This window comes from Entelurus aequoreus, linkage group LG20 (assembly GCF_033978785.1).
Source record: "Entelurus aequoreus isolate RoL-2023_Sb linkage group LG20, RoL_Eaeq_v1.1, whole genome shotgun sequence".
Taxonomy (NCBI): domain Eukaryota; kingdom Metazoa; phylum Chordata; class Actinopteri; order Syngnathiformes; family Syngnathidae; genus Entelurus; species Entelurus aequoreus.
Genome location: NC_084750.1, coordinates 6,713,980 through 6,726,022, shown reverse-complemented (window position 1 = coordinate 6,726,022; position 12,043 = coordinate 6,713,980). Strand labels below are relative to the sequence as shown.

Genomic DNA, 12,043 nt, shown 5'->3' with positions numbered 1-12,043 from the left:
TCAAACAATGTAGTAATATGATCCACTTCAAGAAACTCTTCAAACTTAAAGTGTTTACAAAGTACAAAGAAGAACAATGATAAACATTTTGAATTTATTTCATGCATCCATCCGTTCATTTTCAAAATAATCTTACTCATCTCACCATATGAAATGTAAATTACTTCACCGAGTATTATTTATTTATTTTTATTGTGATTACTTATGGAGTATATTGTGAATAAATTGAGAAGAGGAAGTGAACAAATATTTTAGCAACTGTTATGTAAAAGAAAAAGGGGTAGGATTAAATAAGCTCTGCTTCTTCCTACTCCTTTTCGAACATGTTGAAAAGAGAAACTGGAAATTGTGATGTATCATGTTGTATGCTTGCATGTTCGAAATAAACTCAAACTCAAACAAAGGATGGAAAGTCTAGGGATGGAAAGGATAAAGCAGGTATAAAGTAGACTAAAAATGTACCGCAGTAGCAATATAAAATATAAAATGCCATAATGCCCTTTTTGTCAAATTCCTGTTTTTTATGGTAAAAACACAAAATATGCAATATTTTCCCCAAAAATATTTTCAAAGTGGAATATTTGAGGTGAAGTAACTGGAGCCTTAAATAGATCAACAATTCATAACAACACATATTTTAATTCATTATTATTTTTTAAACAATGACAGTTTTTAACTAAATACATTTTACAAAAATTATTGGGGATCCATAAGGGCCCCACTCATAAAAGTGTTAAAAAAATAAATAAGTGTATGACTTATTCTTTTAACTTTTAACGCTTAAGTCTCTAGAACAACTTCCGATCCATCCGTTGATTGTCCGTTTTTATTATTTTTTTATGCCCTGTTTGTCAAAGAAAACTTAGTTTTTTGTATGGCAAACACACAAAATATGCAATATTTCACCCCCAAAAAATATTTCAAAGTGGAATATTTGATGTGAAGTAATTGGAGCCTTAAATAGACCAATAATTCATAACAACATACATTTTAATTCATTATTATGTTTAAAACAAATTATTAGTTTTTAACAAAATACATTTAACTAAAATTATTGTGAATCCGAAAGAGGCCCACTCATAAAAGTGTTAATTTTTTTTATAATTTTATGATTTTTTAAATTTTTTTTTACTTTTAACGCTTAAGTCTTTAGATCAACTTCAGATCTATCCGTCGATTGTACGTTTTTATTATTTTTTCTTGTTTTTTTATGCCTTGTGTGTCAAATAAAATTAATTTTTTTATATGGCAAACACACAAAATATGCAATATTTCCCCCAAAAAATATTTCAAAGTGGAATATTTGATGTGAAGTAATTGGAGCCTTAAATAGATCAATAATTCATAACAACGAAACATTTATTGTTTTTTGAGCAATAACAGTTTTTAACAAAATGAATACAACTACAATTCTTGGGGATTCATAAGGGCCCCCCCCCCCTCATAAAAGTGTTAAAATAAATAAATAATTGTATGACTTATTTTTCTTACTTTTAACGCTTAAGTCTCAGGGGTGTCAAACTCATTTTAGCTCAAAGGTCGCATAATCTATTCCCACGCGGGCTGGCCTGGTAAAATCATGGAATAATAGCTTAAAAAATAAAGACAACTTCAGATTATTTTCTTTGTCTAACTTTGGCCAAAAATAGAACAAGTATATTCTGAAAATGTACATACTACAAATAATCCTCTTGACAAAACACAAGTTGAAAACTCTGAGGAAAAAAATTGGTGCAGTTTCAAAAACACCATCAAGAACACAATGAACTTAGACCAGGGGTCACCAACGTGGTGCCCGCGGGCACCAGGTAGCCCGTAAGGACCAGATGAGTAGCCCGCTGGCCTGTTCTAAAAATAGCTCAAATAGCAGCACTTACCAGTGAGCTGCCTCTATTTTTTAAATTTTATTTATTTACTAGCAAGCTGGTCTCGCTTTGCTCGACATTTTTAATTCTAAGAGAGACAAAACTCAAATAGAATTTGAAAATCCAAGAAAATATTTGAAAGACTTGGTCTTCGCTAACTGACAAAGAAACAGATAACAGATTTGGTGTCCAGTTCAAAGTGTGACATGATTTATTTAAAAATTTGAGAGTTGACTTTTGTATTTTACATGAGTTATTATTTGTACAAACACGGTGCAAAGTAATTCATGATTTGTTCAAAAATGTTAGTGGCTAGCTAGTTAAAATGGGATATTGTGATTTCACAAGACTGTCTTAGAAGTGATCATTTGAAAATGTTCAATTTGAAAAATGTGCACTTAGAGAAAATATAAAAATAAAGTGTTGCATATTGATATTTATCTGTTTCTATATATATCATTAAGATGATCAGTGTTTCCACAAAGATAAATATCATTAATTATTAATAATAACAGAGTTAAAGGTAAATTGAGCAAATTGGCTATTTCTGGCAATTTATTTAAGTGTTTATCAAACTGGTAGCCCTTCGCATTAATCAGTACCCAAGAAGTAGCTCTTGGTTTCAAAAAGGTTGGTGACCCCTGACTTAGACTATGTCTCAGTGTTTTCACAAAGCCATTAAACTTTAAGCACTTCCTGTTTAGCATTCTAACGTTGGCAGTTTATTAAAAATGTACGGAAAAGCAACCTATGAAAGCCGCCTTGAAAGAACTTTGGACACCCTTGGTCTAAACGCACACATACAGCGCAGATGTTTTTGTTTCACGTACCCGAGTTGTGTCTCTCACTGCCCCCCTCGTTGCTGCAGGTGTCCACGGAGATGCAGTCGCTGACATCACTGATGTAGGAGTCGTCGTCTGACGCCTGACGACGAGCCGAGCAACGATGAAACGTCATCGTGCAATCAGAATGAACAAATATACACAATACATTACAAACAATAAAGAGTTTGTTCCGCAGCTTCATTAAAATCACTGGTCAAATCTTTCATTGGGTTTAAAGGTGATTTGCTCTGCTGGACCAATCGACACAAATTTTGTAAGAAACCCGATTATCTCAACGATACTGATTGGTTGACATCAGCAGTTGTGGACGTAGCTGAGATAGAAACCGAAACTAACTTGAGGTTCCACTGCAGACATAAAGAGAATGTCTCTTTTCCTCCATTTATACACTTCTCGATTGGATCCGATTCAGATTCTTGAGGCAGATACGATTCAGAATCAATTCTTGATTCAACACGATTCTTGATTGAAACCGATTCTCACATTGTGTTCCTTAGTGTAGTAATTGTTAGAGATGTCCGATAATAGCTTTTTTTCCGATATCCGATATTGTCAAACTTTTAATTACAGATTGCGATATCAACCGATACCGATATATACAGTTGTGGAATTAACACATTGTTGTGATGCCCCGCTGGATGCATTAAACAATGTAACTTTACCATGAATTGATTAACGTGGACCTCGTCTTAAACAAGTTGAAAAACTTATTCGGGTGTTACCATTTAGTGGTCAATTGTACGGAATATGTACTGTACTGTGCAATCTACTAATACAAGTTTCAATCAATCAATCAAAAACAAGGTTTTCCAAAATAAGAGAACAACTTCAACTCCAGTTATGGAAAAAAGTGCCAACATGGCACTGCCATATTTATTATTGAAGTCACAAAGTGCATGATCTTTTTTAACATGCCTCAAAACAGCTTGGAATGTGGGACATGCTCTACCTGGGATAATCCTGATACCCATTACAACTATGGGAAATACTATACTTTGACTTTCACAAACTGCATTTTTTTTTTTAAACATGCCTCAAAACAACAGCTACAAAAAAAATGAAGGCACACAGCTTCAGTCCAGAGTATACTAGCAACCTTTTTGTAGCTGGGGACCAGTCAACGCTTGAAAATTTGTCCCATGGACCGGGGGGGGGATTTATTTTTTTTTTTAAATTTTTTTTCATAAAGAAATACAATCATGTGTGCTTATGGACTGTATCCCTGCAGACTGTATTGATCTATATTGATATATAAGGTCTGTTGTGTAGGACTAGATGTTACAATCCCCTAATGCATACTTGAGACACCTATGCGACTTTGTGGGATGGTCAAGTGAGTGAAAGCATCCTCTGGGTTATCAAGTGGGCGCCCCCCTTCCTCAGTGTTTCGCTGATAGGCCCACGACACCTCCAGAGGGTTCAGCAGTGAGTCCCAGCGTCCCAGGATCACTCCCTAGATGCCATCACTCACTTGAAAGCTCAGGTGGATATATTGTATATATATTGTATATAATGTGTTTTTTATGTTGATTTAATTTAAAAAATTTTTTAAAATATATATTTTTTTAATTTCTTGCGCGGCCCGGTACCAATCGGTCCGCGGCCCAGTGGTTGGGGACCACTGTACTAGAGCATACTTGCCAACCTTGAGACCTCCGAATTCGGGAGATGGAGGGGCGCCGGGGGGAGGAGGTTGAGGTGGGCGGGGTTGGGGGGTAGCGGGGGGTGTATGTTGTAGCGTCCCGGAAGAGTTAGTGCTGCAAGGGGTTCTGGGTATTTGTTCTGTTGTGTTTATGTTGTGTTACGTTGCGGATGTTCTCCCGAAATGTGTTTGTCATTCTTGTTTGGTGTGGGTTCACAGTGTGGCGCATATTTGTAACAGTGTTAAAGTTGTTTATACATCCACCCTCAGTGTGACCTGTATGGCTGTTGATCAAGTATGCCTTGCATTCACTTGTGTGTGTGTGTGTGCAAAAGACGCATATATTAAGTGACTGGGCCGGCACGCAAAGGCAGTGCCTTTAAGGTTTATTGGCGCTCTGTACTTCTCCCTACGTCCGTTTACACAGCGGTGTTCTAAAAAGTCATAAATTTTACTTTTTGAAACCGATACCGATAATTTACAAACCGATACCGATCATTTCCGATATTACATTTTAAAGCATTTATCGGCAGGCCGATATTATCGGACATCTCTAGTAATTGTAATACACCCTTTTTAAAACAATCTCCTTTCAGTTGCTGACGTGTGACGTACATGCGGGTAAGCATTCAGATGGCTTAAAAACATCTTTTTGAAAATAGATTCTAAAAAAAATGTGATTTTTGAAAATATGAAATCGATTTAAAATCGGAAAAATAACATTCACAACTTGATTGTGAATCGATTTTCTAGAGCTGCCCTAATATTTTTATTTGGATTTTTCCATATCGTGACGGGAGTATTGTGTATGGTTCTGAGTTGTGTTTCAGGAGTTGGTGTATAGGGGGCAGTGGCGTTTGCAGCGCAGGAGAGAAGAAGAGTCCGATAAAAGGCAGATTTATGCACATTCATCCTGCCTTATCGTCGTATGGCCACATTACAATATTTTATACTCTTATACTCTTAGCAGAGCGATTACGGTCATTTTTGTATGACAATAAAGCTTTTGTTCATGGGGAGTGGCCAACAATAAAAAAAAAAATATATAAAAAAAAGAATTGTCAAGGTCAACATTGCCATGCTTTTATTTTGAAGCTTAATTTGCACTGAACAAGAAGTCACTCTGTGCATGAATACCTGGACACTAGTTATGTTGTGGCACTCTTGAGAGATCATGAATAAGTTGAGAACTCATGTTGACGTATATGCAGGGCCTCCCCCTGCCTAAATTGGGTCCCGAAGCAGAATTTTATTCGGAACCCCACCACTACAACATTTTTTTCCTCACAAATGATTTGTGTGAAACAATTTTTGCACTATTTGACTCAAACTTAAATTGGATTTAATGCAAAGTTTGGATTAAAAATACCAGGTGTACACAAATAAAACATAAACTAGCACAACTTTCTGCATAAAGGCACATCAGGGTTGGAACCCAGTACATCTATCTTACAAGACAAGTGCATAGACGCCGTGTGCCTCGGGACAGCTGTCCAGAAGGAGCAGGAAAGGGCGAGGAATATGTTCATTTATTTCATTTGAAGCGCCCTGTCACTCATGGATTGACATGTTTCACAGATCGTTGGGCCCTATGCACAGGCCTTGATCCGCGTATAGGGAGGGGCCGCCCCGCATATACGGACCGAGTTTCCAGCGATATGACCCCTTTTGCGTCTCAGAATGAATGTCGAGAAAAGCGGTCGACATAAGCGGACGCTGTTGAGTGATAATCATAACAAAGTGGGTCAGGACTTGATAAGTGGTTTGATATCAAAGTGTTGTTAAAATAAGATGGACCGCACAGTAACAAAAGCCTTTTGGTTTCAAACATGAGGCTCGCTAAAGTGTTTGTGAGTAACCTCATTCTCAGAAGAGGAAGAGGAGAGCAGGTACTCCTCGGCATCATAGAACTCCGAAATGGACTCGGGGATCGATGCTCGGCTCTCGTTTGACGCCTGGTGAACCAGAGAATGGGAGGCTTCTGAGCGCTCCTGAGCGGACGACAAAAGCGGGATGGGAGAGTCAGCAACGTTTACTGCGTGACGCAACAGGTGAATGTGCTTGGAGGTGCCGCGTCACTCACTGAGCCATAGGCGGTCTTCAAGGCCGTCACCTGAATGGGCTGCAGGGCTTGCACTTCCATGGTGTGTTTCAGTCGCTCTCTTTCTGCCGACAGGGAGCTGTAGGCTGATTTCAGCGTGGAGTGGACTGCAAACAGAAATGCAGCATGGTACTAACGGAAACAAGGAAATAGCAACTTACAAGTAAGGATGGGTACCTTTCACATTTGAACCAATATGGTATCAATTCCTGTACCTGGAAATTGATACTCACAGGTACTTTTGTGTGTGTTAAAAAGTAAATGGTAAACGGGTTATAATTGTATAGCGCTTTTCTACCTTCAAGGTACTCAAAGTGCTTTGACACTATTTCCACATTCACACACCGATGGCGGGAGCTGCCATGCAAGGCGCTAACCACGAGCCATCAGGAGCAAGGGTGAAGTGTCTTGCTCAAGGACACAACGGACGTGACTAGGTTGGTAGAAGCTGGGGATTGAACCAGGAACCCTCAGGTTGCTGGCACAGCCACTCTACTAACCACGCCACACCATCCCCTATAAGTATGAATTGTTTTGATAAGAAAATCCATTTATTAACTGGAACATTTAAAAATGAGCTGATTATGAAAACGGCTGTCCAGTTGTTATATCGTGTTTTATTATAACACTTCAAGTATGACAATAAGTTACAATTACAGTTGAAAGTTCAAGACATTAGATGGGAGTAGTGTGGTTTTTGTTGCGCCCTAAAAAGTGTTGATACTGTTAAGTATTGTACTTATTACTGTTTGACTGTAACATGCATCTAGAGCTGGGCAGAAAAGACGATATCAATATACTGTACAGTACAGGCCAAAGGTTTGGACACACCTTCTCATTCACAACACAACTGATGGTCCCAACCCCACTGATAAAGGAACAAATTCCACTAATCAACCCTGATAAGGCACACATCTGTGAAGTGTAAACCATTTCAGGTGACTACCTCTTGAAGCTCATCGAGAGAATGCCAAGTGGTGTGATACCAACCATCTTATTCTAAATGTGACCAAGACACAGGAAATGGTTTTGGATCTGAGGAAAGTGACTGACCATGAGCCAGTGGTCATCAAAAATCAGGAAATCACCCAGGTATCCTCATATAAATATTTAGGGGTTCATATTGATAATCTTCTCTGCTGGAAGACACATATTGACAAACTGTGCAATAGACTGCAACAGAGGCTATATTTTTTGCGAAGATTAAGATTGTACGGCGTAAGCAGCCACATCATGATGATTTTCTACCGTGCCATTGTAGAGAGCATCATTAGATACGGGATCACCTCATGGTTTGGCAACCTAACCGTTAAGCTAAAAAGCAAACTGGCCGGCATGCATAAAACGGCAATGAAAATCGTAGGGAGGAAAGAATATGAGCCTATACAAAGCATCTATGAGCAGGCAGTTAGGAAAAAAGCTATGAAAATTATTTCCAACTCACAACACCCACTCTTCCCTGAATATGGAACTCTGCCATCAGGGAGAAGACTCCGGGTCCCACTATGCAAATCTAACCGCCTTAAATTATCATTTGTCCCAGCCTCCATTAAGCTGACCAACAATGTGCAATAGAATGTTAATACATAGGTTAGCACTTTTTTTTTTTAGCACATAGCACTTTAGCACATAGCACTTTAGCACACAGCACTTTATCCATGAGCTCTAGTGCAATGCACACTGGTACTTTATCTTTATCTCCATACTGTAGATTTTATACCTACATCAAAGTGCCACCTATGTCTATCAAGCTCCATGTTCTGATGTTTAAATGTTAGTTGTCTGGTTGTGGTTGTGTCTGTGCTTGTGTTTTTGTTCTGTTGTTTTTGTGTATGTTAAGAAAGCAATGATGCACTGTGCCCAAGACAATTTATGGAACGGACCGTAGTTCTTTGCCGCCCTCGTCTTTTTTTATCATCCAACGTTCGTTCCCTATTCGGATGTACGGAAACGGGTAGGAACTAAAGTGCAGGACTGTATAACTAAAATAAATAATAAAATATAACAAATGTGCTAATATTGAAGTAATAAGGTGATCCAATAATATTTAACTAATTACGGCATAAACCTGCAAATACTTGTTCTTCTCAGGTTTACATTTTCACAATATTTTGTTACACTGAATTAGGCATTTCTTACTTACTTCTTTACGTTGAGTTTTCCATGCTTATATTTATATTTAATTTACTTTCTGCCTTGATAGCATCTATGTTGTAGTTTTCATTAACACATTTGGAGGTGTCGAAATTGCCATGCAACATCGCTACTGCTAATCAGAAGCATGTCAATAGCAAAGCGTATGTATATTAGCATCAAGCTAGTGCATTTTTGCGTTGGAGCGTTTTTTTGAGTTAATTGCTTTGTTGGCATCTACAATTACCTAGAGCAGGGGTCGGCAACCCGCGGCTCCGGAGCCGCATGCGGCTCTTTGACCACTCTGATGCGGCTCAGCTGCATACTTGCCAACCCTCCCGGTTTTCCCAGTATACTTAACGACCCTCCCGATTTTCCCAGGAGACTGCCTCTCCTAGAAATCTCCCAGGGCAAATATTATCCTATTTTCACTCTAATTACTTAATCAAGGGCGTGCCCTAATGGCACTGCATTAATTGTCCTCTATAGCATTTACAAACAGCGTGCCAGCCCGGCCACATGTTATATGTTGCTTTTACTTGCACATGTAGGCAACAGCAAGCATACTTGTTCAACAGCCACACAGCTTACACTGACGGTGACCGTATAAAACAACTTTAACACTGTTACGTTACAAATATGCGCCACACCGTGAACCCACACCAAAAAAGAATGACAAACACATTTCTGGAGAATATCCGCACCATAACACAACATAAACACAACACAACAAATACCCAGAATCCCATGCAGCCCTAACTCTTCCGGTCTACATTATACACCCCCACTACCACCAAACCCCCCCACACATCAACCCCCCCCCCCTCTCCGTGTGTCGGTTGAGCGGAAGAGTTAAGGCTGCATGGGATTCTGGGTATTTGTTGTGTTGTGTTTATGTTGTGTTACAGTGCAGATGTTCTCCAGAAATGTGTTTGTCATTCTTTTTTGGTGTGGGTTCAAAGTGTGGCGCATATTTGTAACGTAACAGTGTTAAAGTTGCTTTTGTACGGCTACCGTCAGTGTAAGCTGTGTGGCTGTTGAACAAGTATGCCCTGCTGTCACTTACGTGAGCAAGCTGCATTCTACATGTGGCCAAGCAGGTACACTGTTTGGGCAGGCCGTGCCAGCACGTCCTGAAATTTGGGAGTCTCCCGGAAAATTGAGAGGGTTGGCAAGAAAGACGCTATCAAGCACCATTCAATTAAAAGTCGCGGGCCGCACTAACCTTAAATTTCCATATTAAGGTGCGTGCCTGTGCGTGTGTCAAAAACCCCTGGTTAACATAGCGCAAAGCAATTTAAGCGTTGTATTTTGTGTTTTTCATTTTAAATTTTCAAAAATGTTTTGTGGCTCCCATTGTTTTCTTTAATTTGTGAAACTTTCCAAAATGGCTCTTTGAGTGGTAAAGGTTGCCGACCCCTGACCTAGAGGCAGTTTGGCTGAGTCCACTCTCAGTGCTGCTGGAGTGATCGCCAAGTGCCAAAGTGCAAAGAGGCAACCGGGCGCAACCCAGGTATCGAAACATGGCACCGTTGGTTTTCGCAGTAATTGACTGGCGAGATTTGGTCGGTGACTAAAAAGTGCCCTATTTGGTACCCATCACTACTTAAGAGTACATTCACCGACGAGTAATTTGAGGTACAAACAGTTTCTTAGCTAGAGTTATGAGTACTTTTACCGTCGGTAGATGTACTATTTGTAACACGGTATTTTTGAGCAGTAGAGTAATATATTGTTATACTTTATACAAAAAAACCAAAAAACCTTTTGACCGGACGTTGACAGGCGTGTTTGAGCGCCGCTCAGAGATCGCCACGATCCTTCCCTCCAACCATTGGAACTAAGAATGTTTGTGCGAAATAGAAGACTCAGACGATCAAATCAGAGAAACAAACCATCAATATATGTCCTACCCGGCGAGTCAAGCCCAGACGTAGCATCAGCATCACCCAGGCTGTAACCAGTATCCAGGGAAAGCCACACACCGCCAAACGCCAAACATTTATCCATAAGAATATTGAGAAGTCGCAGAAGCTGTGTTTGTCGTATTTCAATTTGGTCAGTCTCGTCCTGACTCAACAAACTGGACGGTCGAGCATTGCTTTTGGTACCCAGACTTCGACGGTGCGTCACTCAAATATGTCTGTGTGGAACATGAACAGCGAATTCCCACCGCCTTCTGTTACACCATGGAGACAGTGTTGCCAGATGTCACGAGAGAAACTTAGCGAGAGTTGCTTATAAAAAGTGGATGAAAAGCGGACATGGCAACACCAGTTAAAAAAGCTGCCGAAGGAGACACCGCATTAGTCCGGTTCTCAAGGTTAATGCTGTACAATACTATAACAATATTTCATAAAACAACTGCAGTTGTTTGTACTAGATGCAAGTGTTGTGTTTTTTTAAACACTATTGACTAAAAGTTTATTTTTCTATTTAAAAGGCATGTTACATGTTAAAATTGGGGTGTTATGAGAGGGCAGAGCAGGAATTAAATTAATTTCAATGGGTGGGGCTGCTTTGAGATACGAGTGTTTTTGTTGTTGTTGTTAGATCATGGAGACTTGCTTTTTATGAATGCACCTGACACTTCTTTGAAAAAACTGGATACTGTATATCACTGTGCCTTACGGTTTATTACTGTTCGTGGCAACATTGTCCACAATTGCACTTTGTATGCAACAGCAAACTGTCCATCTTTGTCAGTTTGAAGATTTTCTCGATGGATGTTTTTTATTTATAAATCCCTTCGTGGTCTGGTTCCCTCTTATTTATGTCTTTTATGTGTAGAGACTCCAGTCGCTACAGTTTAAGGTCACAGGACATCCTTGGCTAGAGCCAACACAAGTCTCTGTAAAAAGCTTTCAGATTTGCTGCTCCATGGTCATGGAATCAACTACAAAAGGATCTGAGGCTACTTGAACTCATCACTTTGGGGGAATTTCAGGTCATTTTAAAAGGTGGAAAAGCTGTTTCTATTGGGCACTGCACTTGTTTTTAAAACTGCTTTTATTGAAACATTTATTTTTTTACCTATGTGTGTTTTAATGTTTATGTTGTAAGTAATTTGTGCTTTTAATGATAGTGTGTGACTGCTACTGTTTTTTGTTGAAACCTGTTTTTGTTGCCCTCTTGGCCAGGTCGCTCTTGTAAAAGAGATTTTAATCTCAATGGTTAAAGCAAAATGAAATGAATGAATGAGTTACGAGCTTGGTCGTGCTTGTAAGCCAAGGTACCACAGTAAAGATCTCACATAGGCAGACTCACTGTTGTTGGCTAGCCTGCAGAAGTTCTCTTGCATACGAGGAACATCGGTAGGTGAGTCTGGAGATTCCGGATAAACTTCGTGGCTGTTGGCCTCCATGAACGGGAGATTGGGATTGGAGGCATTAATGGTCTTAGAGGTTTGGGAAAATAGAAGATACAGATGAAACAATGCGTGTCATTGTGAAGTAAA

General features: G+C 39.4%; 1 protein-coding gene across 2 annotated transcripts in view; it reads right to left on the bottom strand.

The window, feature by feature from the left end:
- The window catches only part of LOC133635882 (oxysterol-binding protein-related protein 3-like), a 52,163-nt gene that overhangs the window by 19,839 nt on the left and 20,281 nt on the right, over positions 1–12,043 (bottom strand). The window contains exons 10-13 of one of the 2 annotated variants that reach the window (XM_062029300.1): positions 11,854–11,983; positions 6,436–6,560; positions 6,212–6,343; positions 2,696–2,789 (exon numbers count right to left, since the gene is read on the bottom strand). In XM_062029300.1, the coding sequence (XP_061885284.1) occupies positions 2,696–2,789; positions 6,212–6,343; positions 6,436–6,560; positions 11,854–11,983 (481 nt within the window). The remainder of the gene's footprint in view (positions 1–2,695; positions 2,790–6,211; positions 6,344–6,435; positions 6,561–11,853; positions 11,984–12,043) is intronic. The other variant, XM_062029301.1, reaches the window with a different exon arrangement.